The sequence below is a fragment of the Dromiciops gliroides genome, chromosome 4 (assembly GCF_019393635.1).
Source record: "Dromiciops gliroides isolate mDroGli1 chromosome 4, mDroGli1.pri, whole genome shotgun sequence".
Classification (NCBI taxonomy): domain Eukaryota; kingdom Metazoa; phylum Chordata; class Mammalia; order Microbiotheria; family Microbiotheriidae; genus Dromiciops; species Dromiciops gliroides.
This window is the reverse complement of record NC_057864.1, coordinates 445,446,711-445,466,261: the sequence shown is the minus strand read 5'-3', so window position 1 is coordinate 445,466,261 and position 19,551 is coordinate 445,446,711. Positions and strand designations below refer to the sequence as shown.

Genomic DNA, 19,551 nt, shown 5'->3' with positions numbered 1-19,551 from the left:
GATGCAGGGCTGGCGCTTTATCCACTGTGCCACCTAGCTGCCCCCTAAGTAGGTCATCTTTGTGAATTAAAGACCCCTCACCCAAATTCACCCTCAGGGAGCCAATCATAGCATCATAGTTGGAGAGGGAAGGGGCCTCAGAGGCTATCTAGTCCCACCCTCTTATTTTACTGATAAGGAAATTGGGGCCCAGAGAAATTAAATAATTTGCCCAAGGCTACACAGGCAGTAAGCATGAGAGATAGATAGCATTTGAACCCGGGTCCTCTCATTCCAAAGCCTAGTGTTCTCGTCCTGGCAGCAGTCCTTCGTTGAGGTAGACTGATCTACATCTCTCAGACACAGAGGTCCTCTAGGAGCATGGACTCCAAACTGTTCCAGCATGGAAGAAGAGGCCAGAGTTCTCAACCTACTGGCAGAGCTTTTGAGAACCTAGAGTGACTCTAGGTTCTGTGCCAGGATGAACGATCAAAAGGAGACTTGAGTAAAGGTGAAAGAAAGCTATAACGCTGGGGGAGAGGTGATTTCACTCCATCTTAGTGACAGGGGAGGGAGGAGAGAGTTAGAGATTGGTGACGTGATCCTTTTATTGATCCTCATTGAAGTCTCAGGATTGTCAGCTGGACTGCTACCCTAAGTCACCGCCCTCTTGTTGGTAGCCCAGAGAGTACCCCAAAACCCAGACCAAGGCGAGCATGTTACCCTCTGGACCCTTGATTAAAATCAATGTTAAGGAAACTGAAGTCTAGTGAGCTGAAGTGAATTGCAGAGGCAGGTTGGCATAACAGCATGCTGGACCCAGAGTCCAGAAGATCTCTTTTCGAATGCCACCTCTGACACTTTAGCTTGGAAGACCGCGGGCAAATCAACTAACCTTGCTCATGCTCAATTTCTTCATCTGAAAAATGGGGATAATAAAACTATACTGCCTCCCTCCCTCCCAGAATTGTTGAGAAACTCACATGAGATAATATATATGAAAAGTGCCTTGTAAATTTTAAAGCATCATATATGTATGAATATGACATGGATCGTATATGTCAATCACTATGCTGTTATTCTCCAAGAAGAAAAATCTATCAATCAGTTATGGGTATCAACTAAGTTAGGGGTAGAACTAGAATTGGAATTTATGCCGTACCTTCTTGCCCAGTCCTCTGTCGACTATAGTAAAAAGCCTCTCTAACAGGCAAAAGACTGAGACAAAAGACGTTTCTTTTCCCATCATGCAAAAATGATCAATTCCTTGCACAAAGCTGGCTTGGCTGGGAAGCCATATCTGTCTGACCTCCTCTTATTATATCCCCTGAGAAACTCTGAAAAGAGAAGCGGAGCTCCACTGTCAGCCAACGATTGCCCCCAAACTGCCTTACACATTTTCATCATTTCTTTTTGGACCCTGACTCTATCTTGTTTTGCTTGGAGGGAAGAAAGAATGGTCTGCCAAGCTCTCCTCATCCTCCCCTCTCTAGACCCCAGTGTTCACATGGTCACAGACCTTCAAAGCTGAGAGACCTCAAAGGCTCAAGGATCCAACCAGACCTGAATAATAATCCAACCTTCAATACCTCCCCACTCCCATTTCCTTTGTGGAGCTTGGGGTCCATGTGTGCAGGACATAAAGTATAAGGTCAGATTTTTTCCAGTTTTTTTGCATTAATTTTCTCTCTCTTTTTTGTCTTTAAAAAGAAGTGATGGGGCAGCTAGGTAGTGCAGTGGATAGAGCACCAGCCCTGGATTCAGGAGGACCTGAGTTCAAATCTGGCCTCAGACACTTTACTAGCTGTGTGACCCTGGGCAAGTCACTTAACCCCAATTGCCTCACAAAAAAAAAAAGTGGAAAGAGACATATTTCCCTCTGTATGTCTCCTCCTTCCTCTTGGATGGGGATGGGGAGGTTTCCTTCAGTACACCCAACTAGTAGACATCCAGACCTTGTTTGAAGACCTCCAAATAAAGAGAGACTTATTAATCAACTAGTATTGATTGATAGATTCGTCTTCTTCTTCATCATCATCACTAGCATTTATATAACCCTTTAAAGTTTACAAATATTACCTCATTTTATCCTCACAACAGCTCTGAGAGGTGCTATTGTTGTCCCAAAAAGAGAAAACTGAGGCAAATGGAGGCTATGTGACTTGTGTAGGGTCACATCACTAATAAATGTTGGAGGCTAGATTTGAACTCAGGTCCTTCTAACTCCAGATCCATCCAGCCCTCTCTTCACTAGGTCTCCCCCAGGATAGGGACGCTATTTGCATGACTTTTGACAAGTTACTTAATCTCTAAGAGACCTTAATCTTCTCAGGCATAAAATGAAAGGGCTGCTTTTGGTTCTGGTCTCTGAGCCTAAGTGGAACAAGACTTATCCATCTTCCCCATGAAATCCTCAAACACAGCTATCACATTTTCCCCCATAATCTTCTCTTCTCTAGATCAAGCAGTCTCATAAGACATGATTTCAACTTCAGGATCCTATAAACCCTCATCTTGATGCCCTCAACATTATCAATATGCTTTTCAAAACATGATCCCTAGATTGAACTACTCTAGACATGATATGACTAGGGGGAGAGCACAACTGAACTCCTTCCTCCTTAGTCCTGGAACCCAGCCTCTTTCATTGTTGGCTAATATCACATGAACTTTTTTGGCTGCCAAATTTGCATATCACTACCCCAACACCCCCAGTTGTGGTCTGGTCAGGCCGCCTCCAACCTTGTTCTTGTGAAGTCAACTTTTAGAAAATAAGAGTAAGACTCTCCATTGGTGATGGTTCAATTTCATCTTAGAAATAGCCCATTGAAGTTTTTTTCATATGTGTCACCTACATGTTAACTCAGCCTCCTAGATTGGTGTCATCTACAAACTGGAGAAGTCACCCAGCCCTGGTGCTAGCCATGCCATTGATAAAAATGTTACACAGTGCCCAGGGTTCCAGAAGCTTCTGCCTATCTTCAGTTCAACTCAGTCCAATTCAAAAAGTATTAATTAAGCTCCTCATATGTCAGACACTATGCAAGACGATACAAAGAAAAACAAAAGTGCCTATCTTTAAGGAACTTACATTGCATCAAAAAGAAACCAACCAGTATCCAAATAAGTTGTTATTCAGTCTTTTCAGTCTTGTCTGACTCTTTGTGACCTTATTTGGGGTTTTCTTGGCAAAGATACTGGATACTTGCCATTTCCTTCTCTACCTCATTTTACAAATGAGGAAACTGCAGTAAACAGGATTAAGTGACTTGCCAGGATCACACATCCAATAAATGTCTGAAGCCAGATTTGAATTCATGTGTTCTTGACTCCAGACCCAGGACTCTACTGTGCCACCTAGCTTCCCCACACAAAGAAGTACTTTTGAAATATGTACAAAATATATACAAAATGAGCACTCTATGGAGTGATCATGAGAACCCCTGCTCAATCTTATAATCCCATCCCCCCCCCTTTATCTCCTTGATGGGATTAAAGGGCATGGACTTTTATCTCAAAGACTCACATCCCATGGAGCTAGCTGTACATGTAGGTTTCAGGGGCACCTTTCTGGTGGGGGAAGAGGCAGCTAGGTGGCATAGTGGATAGAGCACCGGCCCTGGATTCAGGAGGACCTGAGTTCAAATTCGGCCTCAGACACTTGACACTTACTAGCTGTGTGACCCTGGGCAAGTCACTTAACCCCAATTGCCTCACTTTAAAAAAGAAAAAAGGGTATATGTTAATTGTTACATGAGAAATATACATTTATGGTGGCAGCTAGGTGGTGCAGTAGATAAAGCACCGGCCCTGGATTCAGAAGGACATGAGTTCAAATCCAGCCTCAGACACTTGACACTAGCTGTGTGACCCTGGGCAAGTCACTTAACCTCCATTGCCCTACAAAAACAAAAACAAACAAAACAAACAAACAAACAAACAAAAAACTGGTGGGGGGGGGGGAGTTGAGGGAGGCAGCCAATTGCTGAATCATGTCAGAGGGAATGTCCCTACTTTGTGGCCTAGAAAAAAGAGCAAGGAATGAATTCTGCTTCTCTAAAGCTTTCTCTCCCTTGGATTGTCAGCAAGGCACCAGGGCTCATGTCTACCTCCATGGGATGCATCATTCTCACCTTAGCTCCACACCCTATAATCTTATCAGGTATATTGAGAGGACTCTTGGAATTGAGTTCTGTGTTATCTTGATTACCCCTGAAATTACAGGGGTCACAAAAGTCTTAGTGTGTTTTTAAGAATGTTTATAACTTCACTAGAGACTCTTGGGATGCCATGGATAAAGTAAATGGGGGGAGGGGAAGGGTTAGAAAATAGTGTTGACAATTGAGACAATCAACAAAGGCTTAGAGTAGGAAGCAGCTTTTGAGGCACCTTTTGTTTACTCTTTCTGGGCTCTGAGTTCTATCCCTACTTCCAGTATGAAATGGCATTACTTGCCAAAGAAATGTTCTTTCATTATTCATCTTTTCTTTCAGAGAAAAAGGGGGTATGATTGGGGAAAGACATCTCTTAGATTGCTTGTTAGTTTGAGTGCTGTGGCGAATTTCCAAGATTAGTACGGCTAACAAAGTAAGCCACTTTCCTTACAACTTTCCCTAAACATTTCAGTTCATATTCCAGGCAGCATGATAGTCCAAGACAGGGACATGGTTTTGCCCAAATCAATTAATCACCTCTAATAAAATATAAACTGAGGGCAGGGATTATTTAATTTTTTTTTCTTTGTGTCCTCAGCATCTAGCATAGTGTCTAGCACCTAGTAGGCACTTAATAAAATACTTGTTGATCAGTTGATTGACTAGAACTGACATCTCCAGAGGGATGGGTGTGTTGTTTTGGGGGGGGGGGGCAAAAAGGCAGCATAATATAAGGGATAGTGGACTTGTCTCAGAGTCAAGAAAAAACTGAGTTAAAGTCAAGAAATAGGATGGAAAACGAGCAAATAACAAAAAAAACCTGACTATAAAAAGTTACTCTGGTGACAAAGAGCAAGACACAAACTCAAAACAGGACAATTAAATAAAAACAGCTACAAGCAAAGCCTCAAAAGAAAAAAAGTGAATCAGATACAAACCCAACAAGAATTCCTAGAAAAGCTCAAAAAAAGATTTCAAAATCAAATAAGAGAGGTAGAGGAAATTTTGGAAAAGAAATGAAAGTTACATGAAAAATAAGAAAAGAAAATCAACAATTTGGTAAAAAGAGGGGAAAATACTGAAAAAAAAACCACCTTAAAAAACAGAATTGGTCAAATAGTAGAAGAGGTACCAAAATCCACTGAAGAAAACTCCTTAAACAGCAGAATTGGGCAAATGGAAAAAAAGAGAGATACAAAAGCTAAGTTAAGAAAATAATTCCTTAAAAATTAGAATTGTAAGTGGAAGTGTATGCCTCCACGAGACATCAAGAAACAATAAAATAAAGCCAAATGAATTTTTAAATGGAAGAAAAGTGAAATATCTCATTGGAAGAACTGACCTGGAAAATAGATTGAAGAGAACTAATTTAAGAATTATTGGAATACCTGAAAGCCACGATAATAAAAAAAGAGCCTAAACAATATCTTTCAAAAAATTAACAAAGAAAACTGCCTTTATATCCTAGAATCAGAGTATGAAATAGAAATCGAAAGAATCCATTGATCACCTCCTAATTTGATTTAAAAAAGAAAGAAAAGGGGCAGCTAGGTGGCACAGTGGATAGAGCACCAGCCCTGGATTCAGGAGGACCTAAGTTCAAATCTGGCCTCAAATCCTTGACACTTACTAGCTGTGTGACCCTGGGCAAGTCACTTAACCCAAATTGCCTCACCAAAATAAAAAAAAGAAAGAAAGAAAATCAACTTTCCAATATAAAAAATGAAAATGGTGAATACATCACCAATGAAGATAAAACTAAGGCAATCGTTACAAGTTATTTTGCCCAGTTATATGTCAATAAATGTAACAAAGTGAAACAAATAAATATTTACAAAAATAGAAATTGCCCAGATTAACAGAAGAGGAAATAGAATATTTAAATAACCCTATCTTAGAAAAATAAATTGAACAAACCATAGATGAGATCCCTAAGGAGAAAAAAAAAATACAGGACAAGATGGATACAAATGAACTCTACCAAACATTTAATGAACAATTAATTCCAATACTATATGAACTATTTGGAAAAATAGGCAAAGAAGGAGCCCTACCAATTCCTTTTATTACAAAAATATGCTGCTGATATCTAAACCAGGAAGAGCAAAAACAGAGAAAGAAAACTGTAGACCAATTTCCCTAATGAATTCAAAAATTTTAAATAAAATAGTAGCAAGGAGATTACAGAAATATATCATAAAAATCATACATTATGAGCAGGTGGAATTTATACCAGGAATGTAAGTCTGGTTCAACATTAGGAAAACTATCAGCATAACTGACCATATCAATAACAAAAACAACAAAAATCATATGATTGCAACAATAGATGCAGAAAAAGCCTTTGACAAAATACAACACTCATTCCTATTGAAAAACACTAGAAAACACAAATAAATGGAGCTTTCCTTAAAATTGTAAGTAGCACCCATCTAAAACCATCTGCAAGCAATATCTATAATTGGAATTAACTAGAAGCCTTCCCAGTAAGAAAAGGGGTGAAGCAAGGAAACCCACTTTTACCACTATTATTCAATATTTTACTAGAAATACTAGCAATAGAAATAAGAGAAGAAAAAAGAAATTGAAGGAATTAGAATAGGCAATGAGGAAACAAAACTATTATTCTTTGTAGATGATATGATGGTCTACTTGGAGAATTCTAGAAAATTAACTTAAAAAATAGTTGAATTAATTAACAACTTCAGCAAAGTTGCAGGAAAACCCACATAAATCATCAAAATTTTTATATATTACCAACAAAATCCAGCAGGAAGAGATAGAAAGAGAAATTCCAATGAATATAACTGTAGACAGTATGAAAGATTTGAGAGTCTACCTGCCATGACAAACCCAGGAACTATATGAACACAATTACAAAATACTTTTCAAACAAATAAAGCCAGATTTAAACAATGGGAGAAATATTAATTTCTCATTATTAGGCCAAGCCAACATAATAAAAATGACAATTCTACCTAAATTAATTAACTTATTCCATTCCAGTGCCATACATATCAAACTACCAAAAAATATTTCACAGAGCTAGAAAAATAATAACAATTTATCTGGAAGAACAAAAGATCAAGAATATCAAGAAAATCAATGAAAAATGTGAAGGAAGGTGCCTAGCAGTACCAATTTCAAACTGAATTACAAAACAGTAATCATCTAAATAATCTGGTACTAGCTAAGAAATAGAGTGGTGGATTGGTGGAATAGATTAGGTTACGATACATGAGCCTAGTAACCTAGTGTTTGATAAACCCAAAGATCCAAACTTTTGGGATAAGAACTCAGTATCTGACAAAAGTTGCCAGGAAAACTAAAATTCAGTTTGACAGAAACTAGATATAGACCAACATCGTATATGATACACCAAGATAATGTCAAAATGGGTACATGATTTAGAAATAAAGGGTGATATCATAAGCAAATTAGGGGAGAATGGAAAATTTTACCTGAATGATGGGGAAGAATTTGTCACCAAATAAGAGATAGAGAGTATTATGGGAGGTAGAATAGATATTTTAGAGTACATGAAATTTTAAAAGTTTTGCACAAACAAAACCAATGCAGCAAAGATTAGAAAGAAAGCAGGAAACTGGGGGGGGGGGAGGATTTTACAGTATTTCTTTGATAAAGGCCTCATCTCTCAGATATCTAGAGAGCTGAGTATAATTCATAAAAATATGAGGCATTTCCCAATTGATAAAGGATGTAAATGGGCAGTTTTCAAAAGAAATCAAAGCTATCTATAGTCATATGAAATGCTCTAAATCCCTACTGATTAGAGAAATGCTAATTAAAACAACTCTGGGGGTAGCTAGGTGGCCCAGTGAATAAAGCACTGGCCCTGGATTCAGGAGAACCTGAGCTCAAATCTGGCCTCAGACACTTGATACTTACTAGCTGTGTGACCCTGGGCAAGTCACTTAACCCTCATTGCCCCACCAAAAAAAACAAAAACCCCAAAAACCAAAAAAACAAGTCAAATCCAGCCTCAGACACTTAGTAGCTCCGTGACCCTGGGAAAATCACTTCACCCTAATTGCCTCAGTTTCCTCATCTGTAAAATGAGCTGAAGAAGGAAATGGCAAACTACTACAGGACTCTGCGAAGAAAAATCCAAATGGGGTCACGAAGAGTGGGACATGACTGAAAAATGACTGAATAAACAGTAGTATAGAACAGTAGTAATAGAAAAATGACCAAACAACAGAAATGTGATGTCTCCTGACATTAAGCCCCACAAAAATAAAATAAAATAAAAACCAACTCTGAGATATCACGTAACACCTAATCAGATGGGCTAATATGACAGAAAAGGAAAATGACAAATGTTAGAGGGGATGTGGAAAAATTGGGACACTAACGCACTATTGGTGGAGTTATGAACTGATCCAACCATTCTGGAGAACAATTTGTGACTATGCCCAAAGAGCTATAATATTTCACATACCCTTTGATGCAATAAAACCACTATTGGGTCTATATTTCAAAGAGATCAAAGGAAAAGGAAAAGGACCCTTACCTACAAAAATATTTATAACAGTTCTTTTTGTGGTGGCAAAGAATTAGAGAAGAATGCCCATCAGTTGAGGAATAATTGAAAAAGCTATCATATATATAAGAAATGCTGAGTAGGATGGTTTCAGAAAAACCTGGAAACACTTATAAGTAAGTAATGGTACAAAATGAAATGAGCAGAACCAGGAGACCATTGTACACAGTAACACAATATTTGTGTGATGATCCACTGTAAATGGCATATCTATTCTCAGCAATATAATTATCTAAGTAAATTCCAAAGAACTTATGATGAAAAATCCTATCTACCTCCAGAGGAAGAACTGATGGAATCTGAATGCATATCAAAGCATACCTTGTTTATTTTTCTCAGGTTTGGGGTTTTTTTTTGGGGGGGTCTATGTCTTTCATGACATGGTTAACATAGAAATACGTTTTGCATGACTTCACATGTAGAAGCTATATTGAATTGCTTGCCTTCTCAAGGGGTGATGTGAGGGTAGGAGAGAGAAAATTTGGAAGTCAAACATTTTTTAATATTAAAATTTTTACATGTAATTTAGAAAATAGAAGAGAAAAAATTAAATTAAAAAGATTACAAAAGACACAATATTGTAAAGACAGACAACTTCAAAAGACTTAGGAACTCTGATCAACCCAATGGATTCAACCACAATTCTGAAGAACTCATGATGAAATGTTCATCCTGTACAGATAGAGAACTGGTAGACTCACAATGACAATTAAGGCTATTTTTCTTTTTTCTTTCCTTTTTCCTTTTTTGGCTATAGTTAATGAAGGAATTTGTTTTGCTTGACTATACATGTTTTGTTTTGCCTTCCTCGCTTCCTCAGTTAGTGGGGAGGAGGACTCTAGATTATGACTTCTTAAACCTTTTCTACTAGCAACCCCTTTGTGCCCGAGAAATGTTTATGCAGTCCCAGGTATATAGGTATATAAAAGAGGCATACATAACCTTTTACTGTTGCCAAATTTTTCACAACCCCCACATTCAGTAACGTGACCCCTTGTGAGATCACAACCCACAGTTTAAGAAGCTAGGATCTAAAGAACAGATAATAAATACAATTGATTTAAGAAAAAGAAAGACTGTAAGATACAGTGTAGCTGTTGATGTACATAGATAAAGTTTCCTCAGCAGGAGACACATGTCTTGACCAAAGGGGGTAAAATACCGAGTTGGTCTGGCATAGTGGATGGAAGACTACAGAGAGAGGCAAGTCTTGGTACAGTAGCCTGGCCTCAAAGTCAGGAAGACTCAGTTTCAGATACTGACCTCTGACATTTACTAACTGTGTGATCAGTCTCTTAACCTCCGAGTCTCTACTTCTTCATCGGTAATATGGGGACAATAATACCTCTAGTACCCATCTCACAGGATTGTTATAGGGCTTAAGTGAGAGAAAGTCCAGAAATTGTTTTTACTCATTTAAAAGTACAATATAGGAGCGGCTAGGTGGCACAATAGATAAAGCACTGGCCCTGAAGTCAAGAGGACCTGAGTTCAAATCTGGCCTTGGACACTTGACACTTACTAGCTGTGTGACCCTGGGCAAGTCACTTAACCCCAATTGCCTCACCAAAAAAAAAAAAAAAGTACAATATAACTGTCGTTACTATGTTTATTCTTACCGTGGCTATTTCACACTCGCTCTCAACTACGCACCTGTGCAGGGGTTTTGGCCCACAGCCCACTCCTCGCTGACTTGGTTTTTCACCACACATTTGAACTCCCTTGGTGGTAGGCCCTGCCAGGTGTACTTGAGACTCAGTCCCTCCTTCTTCACGGTCCCCTTCTTCAGAGGCTGCGTCCCATTGTCAAATAAGGTCAGCTCGGCATCAGTTCTGTTCTGAACCTCACAGATGATACTTCTTTTGGTGCAGTTCCATGTCATTGTTGGCTTGGAAACAGCCTCTTTGAAAAGAAAAAAATTTAAATCTCATTTACTTTGAGAACATGGAAGATATGTTCTAGCTTGTGTGGTCCACACGGAGGCAAAACAAAGCTGGCCCTGGAGCAGCAGGGATTGAGACGTGACTCTCAGGCCATGGCTGGATGTGAAAATCCTCTTGGTGACAGGCCCCTTTCATTCCATTCTATTCAACAAATATTTGAATGCCTGCTCTATGGAAGTAGAATATAACTTTCATGAGGGCAGGGACCACTTGTTTTTGTGCTTGTGGCCACAACATCAAGCACAATGCCTTGTACCTAATAGGTGTTTAATAAATGTTTGTTGAATTAAATTTGAGAACACTGGGCTAGGGGCTGTAGGAAATGGAAGGTTTAGTTAAACCAGTCTTTTCCTCATGAAACTTACAGTCTAGTAGGACCATTCAGGAATAAATATTTCCCAAGGTACAAAGGGTCGAGAAGTTGAACAGAATGTGCATGTAGATATATATTTAGACTTTACTTAGCTCAAAATTAAGATTGCTTTCTATGGTTACTAGGGAAGGCAAAGATGCTTTGAGAGTGAACATGTAAAGAACAAGGTTACCTTGCACTATTAAGTGGGTGGAGGGGAGTTAGAGGGAAAAGGATGGGCAAGAAATCCTAGAGAGAAAATACAATAGGATGCTTCATGAAGTAACAACTTTTTAATCCCTGGAAGTGTGTAAGAAGCAGTTGAATGGCCTTATATTAGTGACGTTTTAGAAGGGATTCATACCACAGGTGAAGTATTGAGCTGAGATTATCTGATCCCAGGGAGGCATCATGTCATGGCAGAGCAGGTTGGCTTTAGAGTCAAGAAGACCCACATTTCACGTCTTGCCTCTGGGGCGGCTAGGTGGTGCAGTGGCTAGAGCATCCATCCTGGAGTCAGGAGGACCTTTGTTCAAATCTGGCCTCAGATACCTACTAGTTGTGTGACCCTAGGCAAGTCATTCAACCCCAATTGCCTCCCCTCCCCCCCAAAAAAAGTCTTGCCTCTGATTAATATTGAGTTTGCAACCCTGAACAAGATACTTACAGACAACTCTGAGACTATTAACTATAGATAAGTGGACAATCTTCATTGGCAGAGGGAGCACCACACTGGCATCACTTTCCTATGCTAATGAAATCATAAAGGGTGGGGATATTTGGGGAAGTATATTCATTTTTCATTGCTATCTTCCTCATGCAGCCAATAAATTGCATCATGAGAAGCCTGGGATTGGGTAACTGAGAACTTGGCAAAAACAACAACAGAGCAAGGCAAGAATGGGGAGGGCAGGGTGGCTGGGAGACCACATCAGGAATGGGATCATCAGAGGACAGCTTCCTCATAAAGTCCATGACCTGAAATTTCAGCCAGGACATCTGTCTCACACTAACTAGTTCTTTATTAGAGTCTATGGCCAGCCAGAGGCCAGAGAAATGTCAATTGTTTGACCACCACCAGCGATGGAGGAGACAGAGAAAAGGAAAGCTCACCCATCACATGCAGAGTCAGCACTTTCTCCAACAGGTTTGTCCCATTATGATGATACACTGCCAACTTGTAGCTGTGCTCAGAATCTTTCTCCAGATTGTTAATTCTCAAGGTTCCGTTGCTGAATATTTCGTAGATTGTTTCATTTTTCACCAAATTTTTCCCCTTTTTCTTTGTTGTTGCAATCACAGACGTTCCTTTCAACCACCGTATCTCATCTACTTCCCAGTCCTTCAGGAAATCAGGGATGTCCAAAGAGATGGACTGAGTCAGTATACCCCAAACAACATTCTCTTCTGACATGGCACCTGTTCAAGAGAGCAGGGACATTATGGAATCATCAAATATTGGGGAAACATTGAGGAGATCAAGTCTGCCCCCACCACCACCACCACCACCATTGTACTAGAAACAAAGGGCAAGAGGTTGAGCTGGGTCTAGACTGTGGGCCTTTCGACTCCTAATCCAGTGCTCTTAAAGAAAAGAGAAGAAAACAAGAGAATATGCCTGGGGACATTCCCACAAGGAAGAGAAACCATTTTAGATCCCCTTAGATTCCTACAATCACAAATTTGGTATTTTAAAAGCAGCCTCTCAAAATATTGCAGGAAGAAAGAGGAACAATCAGACAGTTCACTTACCTCTTGAGGAAAAGAACAAAAGAAACTGGTAGGTGACTAAAAAATGACTTTGGAAGTTCATCTTCGGAAAGTATCTCCAACTTGGGTTACCAGAAATTTGTTAAAGAGAGAAGCTGCAATTCTCCAGTAGGACCCACGCACTCGTCTTTCTGTTTCTTCTGTTTGTATTCAAGAGTTCAAGCTTCACAATACTCTGTTCTTGCCACTCATCCGTGTACAGTATTCTAATTCGGCTGGGTGGAGGCTAGGGGATGGGAGGGTGGGGCCCAGAAGAAGGATGCCAAGCGTGTTGTGGGCCCAAGGGGAGCAAAAGATTTCTCTAAGAACAAAACCGCCTTCAAATTTTCAGTAAAAGGAAACAGCAGGATTATGGGGAGGAGTTCAGGTGTTCAACTGCTTCCAAAGTTCATTCTCCCCTCTTACTTCCCTTTACTGATTCTTCTCCCTTTTTCATACCCGCCAAGCAGGAAATGGAGCTAAGGGGGCACTGTGGCCTCACAGGACTTGATCTGTTTAACAAATACTTGAGTGCTAGAAATTATAGCATTGGTACCCACAAGAGACTTATTTGTTTTTGTGGCTTCTTACCTTAGCCCAGTTGTAAACCTTTTGATGACAGGGGAATGGTATCCTATTGCTTTTGTGAATGGACTTACTAATAACCAATATTTATGTTGAGTTTGCAGAGTGCTTTCTACACATGATTCTGTTTGATCGCTACAGCAATTTAAAAAAAATTGGGGTAGTATCTTTATTTTTGTTATATTTCTATATCACACCCATAAGCACTATTTTATCCCTCCGGTTATTTAAGTCATTCTTTATTTCTTTGTGTAAACACTTTGCAATGTTACCTTATCTTAATATGTGTCTTCAGAGCAGGGGCTCTTAAATTATTTTGTGCCATGGACCCGTCTGGCAGTGTGGTGAAGCCTATGGACCCCTTCACAGAATAATGTACAGCAACACTTTTTAGAAAGGGGCAGCAGGTACTATTATTCCCCCTTTATAGATGAAGAGACTGAAGGTCAGAGAGTTTAAGTGACTTGCTCAGTGTAAGTGTCAGAGATGGGATTTTAAGCCAGTTCTTCTGGCTACAATATGCTAGTTCTATACCATCTTCTTCACTCCCCTAGCCTGCCTTCCCCTACTCCCCCAAACCCAGTGTATCTGGATGGGTTTATATTCTAGCTTTTGACCAAAGGTTTAAGCCATGAGTTCTTTTTTTTGGGGGGGGGCAGGGCAGTGAGGGTTAAGTGACTTGCCCAGGATCACACAGCTAGTCAGTGTCAAGTGTCTGAGGTGGGATTTGAACTCAGGTCCTCCTGAATTCAGTGCTTTATCCACTGTGCCATCTAGCTGCCCCGTAGGCCATGAGTTCTTGGTTTGTTTTTTTTGCGAGGGGCAATGGGGGTTAAGTGACTTGCCCAGGGTCACACAGCTAGTTAAATGTCAAGTGTCTGAGGCCAGATTTGAACTCAGGTCCTCCTGACTCCAGGGCCGGTGCTCTATCCACTGCGCCACCTAGCTGCCCTGGCCATGAGTTCTTAATCCTTTTTGTGTCATGCATTCCTTTGATAATCTTGGGTAGCCTATGGACTTCTTCACAGAGTAATGTTTTTTAAATACATAAAATAAAATATATGGGATTACAAAGGAGATATGGAACTACAGTCATCAAGATATTTTTTATAAAAAATTTAATGATCTCAGGTCAAGAACCCCTATAGGTTAGGTCCTACAGTATTCTTTCATTTCATTTCAATTTGGCAAACATTAAGGCCTATGCCCTGAGTACCAATCAGTTGAACAGTATAGATGGAATAATGACACCTACTAGGGGAAATATGACACATATACAAATAAGTATAATGCAAAATAATAAGTGATAAGTTCTCAAAAGAAGTGGAAAAGTTATGTGATGTTCAAGGGAAGAAAGGTCAATACCCACAGGGAGTATCATGGGGCTTTTGGGATTTATTAGGCCCAGATTTTTTAGTGTTGCCATCAGAAAAAAAAAAGAGCTAATCAAAGAATTATAGATTTTAATGTTGAAAAGAAGCTCAAAGGTCATCTTATCCAATACCCTCTTTTCACAGAAAAGAGAGCTGAGGTCCAGAGGGTGAAGGGACTTGTCCAAGGTCACCCACACAGGCATTAAGAAGCAGAGTCAGTATTTGAACTCAAGTCCTCGGATTTTTTTTGGATTTTTTTTTTTTGCAGGGCAATGAGGGTTAAGTGACTTGCCCAGGGTCACACAGCTAGTACATGTCAAGTTTCTGGGGTCAGATTTGAATTCAGGTTCTCCTGAATCCAGGGCCAGTGCTTAACTACTGTACCACCTAGCTGCCCCAAATCCTCTGATTTTGAAAGCAGCTCTCAACCTGTAATGCTGAGAGCCCCTGAAATTAGCTTCTGACCTTGGCATCTGGAGCTGCAGAAACCTGGAACCTGAAGCAATGAGGTCTTTTTGTGTCCATTGAGTCTAGGGGATATCAGAGAGGGGTGAAGCAGGGTAAAAATTGTAAAATGACACATTTACTAAAAGGCGAAAAAATAAAATAAAAGGAGGGAGAGGAGAAAATAAATCTATGAAATCAGTGAAAAATCAAGAAATCTACCCCCTTAAAATAACAAACCAGACCCCAAACTTTCATTCATTTGCCCAATTATTTATGGAATGTCTCTTAAGTTTAAACATGGTACTCCTCACACAAAATCCACTGGGATTCAAAGGTGGGGGACTCATTTTTTTTATGTCACCATTGGCTACATGAGCAATCGAAAGAACCCAGAATTGACAGAATCACAGCATTTTAGAGTTGGAATAGTCCTCAGTGACCAATTATTCGAACTCAGGCCCCCAAAAAGAATCTCTCCTACAAAAAATCCCCCAAAGTGTCATACAGCCCTTGAAAACCATCAATGACAGGGACTCCCACAGCCCACCCAGTCTACTTTTGGATGGCTCTCTTAGGATGTCTTCCCAGACATCAGACCTAAATTTGCCTCTTTATGACTGCCAACCATTGGCCCTGGTCCTGTCCCCTGAGGTTAAACAGAAACAAATTAAATCCCTCCTCTACCTGACTGACCTGAAAATACTTGGCAATCACTTTCCCCACTGAGTCTTCTCTTCTCCAGTTCTAGTTTCTTCAACCTACCCTGTCTTAGGTAAAGCATGGATTAAGTCAGAATGTTCTAAAAGAGCAAGTGGAGCAATGATGAGTGAGCATCAAGGATGAGCTGCCCTGGAGTTCAGGCTCCAGATAAACTGCACTGCTCTAAAGTGTGACAAATCATCAGTCCATTGGGCAGAAATCCTTCCTCTGAAATCTCAGAGTGTCTTTTGTTGTTAAAAGGGAACTGATATATATATATATATATATATATATATATATATATATATATATATATATATATATATATATATATATATATATATATATATATATATATATATATATGACATCTTATTTAACAGGAGAAATAATGAAAACAGAACCAAAACTCTGGGCTAGTCTCTAATGATGTATCAGGAACTGCCGCTGGCTGGGGAACCTTGGACATGTCGGGGAACCTGGCTTCAAATCTTCTCTGGGTGATCTTGGGCAAATCACTTAGCCTTCCTCAGCCTTTGTCTTACTCATCTTTGAAATGAACAGTTTTGACTAGATGGCTTCTGGGGTTTCTTCGCACCTCAAAATTTGTGATACACGCTTTCCCTCTCTGACTCAGTTTCCTTCTCTGTAAAATGGGGGATGGACTCAATCATCAAGGTTCCTTTCAGAGCTAAGATTTAATCATTCTGTGATTTAGTTCATCTGATCTCAGCTGGAAAGAAAAAGCTTATGTCTTATTTATTATTTGGAGTCTCTTCATCTCTGTGTGGCAAGGCCAGGAGACATCAAAATAAGGACCCTGACATCAGCAGACATACTCTCACTACAGCTCATCCATTCGGTGGCCTCCAGATCTCCTTTTCTCTAGTTCATTTAGGGAAAGATTCTGGAGGGCCACCTGCAATCAATCAATACAAATATTTATTAAGCACTTTGCGTGTTCATAGTTGGGTAGCGGTGGGTATAATACACACACACACACACACACACACACACACACACACACATGGGACAGTTAGGTGGGACAGCCTGAAGTCAGGAAGAACTGAGTTCAAATATGGCCTCACACATTTAGTAGCTCTGTGACCTGGGGCAAGTCATTTAACTCTGTTTGCCTCAGTTTCCTCATCTGTAAAATGAACTGGAGAAGGAAATGGTAAACCACACCAGTATCCTTGCAAAAAAAAATAGACATGGGGTCACAAAGAGTCAGACACAACTAAAACAACTGAACAACAACACAATACAAAGCGAATGCAAGCTATTTTGAGGAAAGTACGCTAGATAGGATGAAAAAAGTTTTCTACAAAAGATGATGCTTGGGGCAGCTAAGTGGCACAGTAGATTCAGGATTCAGGAAGACCTGAGTTCAAATCCGGCCTCAGACACTTGACACTTACTAGCTGTGTGACCCTGGGCAAGTCACTTAACCCCCATTGCCCCGCAAAAAAAAAAAAATTATGCTTGAGATGAATCTAGAAGGAAACCAGGGCTTGCAAGAAGTGGAGGAGATCAGGCAGCATTTTTCAGGCCCCAGCGACAGCTAGGGCAAAGGCACAGTTATAAGAAATCAAAGATCGTGTTCTTGGACTGGTGAGTAAGCCACCATGCCTAGACTGAGTCCAAGAAGAGCATGGCAGGAAAAGACTGAGGAAGTAAGAAGGGGTCAGGTTATAAAGAGGTGTAAGGGTCAAATAGAGAAGTCTGTTTTTGATCTTAGAAGCAATAGGGAACCACTGAAGTTTATAGAGCAAGGGAATAACATGATCAGAACTGCACTGTAGGGGAATCTTTTGGCAGTTGTTTGGAGGATGGACTGATGTGAGTGAGAAGAGGCTTGAGGTTAAACTGAAGGCTGAGTGAGCACAGACAAGAGAGAGTCACCATGCTGGTTTGTAATGCAGTGGGTTACTTTAATGTGGGTTGGGAAAATATCTTTCCAACTTAACCACCCCCAGGCTCAGGCAGGTGGCCAGGAGGTGACATCTCTATGACTGAAGTGGCGAAAACAAAAATCATTAGCAACATCTTTTAAAAGCTACTAGTGGGGCAGCTAGGTGGCGCAGTGGATAAAGCACCAGCCCTGGATTCAGGAGGACCTGAGTTCAAATTTGACCTCAGATACTTAACACTTACTAGCCCCACCAAAAAAAAAAAAGCTACTAGATATAATTGCTACTCTCATGAAAGTCAATCTTTCCATTCCATTGAATTTTTTAAAAAACAAACCCCAACATACTTATTGTTTCCTTGTCACTGCATAGAGACTGGGTAGGGAGACAAACAACAACAACAACAAAATGACAGGTGTTTGTCCTGATGTTGCTGTCTTTGTCTCTCATGGTTTTCTGTTTGTGATGATCTATGAGCCCCTATCTGTCTATATTCAATCTATAGGTATTCTATAGGTAGATAGGAATCTACCTCAAGGAATCTAAGATCCTTGAGGGCAAGAACTGCTATATGGTTTTTCCCCTCTTTTTATCCCCCCAAAGAGGGCAACTATGTGGCACAGTAGATAGAGCTCCATGTCTGGAGTCAGGCAGACTCATCTTGCTGAGTTCAAATCCAACCTCAGACAATAGCAGTGTGACCTTGGGCAAGTCACTTAACTCTCTTTGCCTCAGTTTCTTCATCTGTCCAATGAGCTGGAGAAGGAAATGGCAAAGTACACCAGTATCTTTGCCAAGAAAATCTCAAATGGGGTCACAGTCAGACACAACTGAAAATGACTAAACAACAAATCTGCCAAAGAAACCTTGTATGTAATAGGTACTTAAATTTTTTAACTGAATTAAATTCTGTGCCTCTGTAACTCCCTCTTTATTGCTCTTATATTCCTCTCTATTTCTATCTTTGCCCTACTATGTATCTGGCTTTGCTTCTCTCCTCTGTCCCCCTTAATTAAGCCCTAAAGTAGAACTCAAGCATCATTTTAAAATTATTTATTGTATAATATTAATAATATATTATTTTATAAATATATTTCTAGTAACATAAAATATATTTTATATAATCTATTTAGAGTAATGCATAATATTTATACTAATATATTTATTATATAATGTTAATATTATATAATATTAATATTGGTACTTACTATATGCCAGGCACTATGCACATATATACTACTAATATTTTAAAATTATTTATTAAATAAGATTAACATCTCTCTAGCACTTTACAAAGTGTTTTTCTCACAACCTTGTGATGCAGAGAGGCTATTATTATCCCCATTCTTCAGATGTGGAGTCTAAAGTTTGGAAAAATAACGTTATTTGTCCCTAATTGTTAGAGGCAGACCTGGGACCTATGTCTTTGTCTTCTGAATGAAGGTCACTGTTTCTTCTAGTATATATCATGCTGCTTCTCCAGAGTCACTTATATACTTATTTATGTATTTAAATTTTCTGTTTCCTACCCTTAATTTTAAAACCCATCAAGTTCCCTGAGAGATAAGTGGTCAAAGTCTATGAACAAACATTCCTCAAAAGACAAATTGCAAACTATTAACAACTAGATGAAAAAAAAATGTTCCAAATCCTTATTAATAAGAGAAATGCAAATCAAAACCACTTTAAGGTTTCACCTAATATCTAGCAAATTGGCTAGATTGGGAACTAGTCAGTGCTGGAGGGGTTGTGGAAAGATAGGTACACTAACACAGAGGTTTCAGATATGCCAA

The 19,551-nt window shown here is 39.6% G+C and overlaps 1 protein-coding gene across 2 annotated transcripts in view; it reads right to left on the bottom strand.

The window, feature by feature from the left end:
• CD2 (CD2 molecule) overlaps window positions 1-19,551 on the bottom strand; it is a 119,391-nt gene that overhangs the window by 27,096 nt on the left and 72,744 nt on the right. The window contains exons 1-3 of one of the 2 annotated variants that reach the window (XM_044004768.1): window positions 12,745-12,903; window positions 12,106-12,411; window positions 10,351-10,599 (exon numbers count right to left, since the gene is read on the bottom strand). In XM_044004768.1, the coding sequence (XP_043860703.1) occupies window positions 10,351-10,599; window positions 12,106-12,411; window positions 12,745-12,805 (616 nt within the window). In that variant the 5' untranslated portion in view covers window positions 12,806-12,903. Of the gene's footprint in view, window positions 1-10,350; window positions 10,600-12,105; window positions 12,412-12,744; window positions 12,904-19,551 lie in introns of those variants that run through there. The other variant, XM_044004769.1, reaches the window with a different exon arrangement.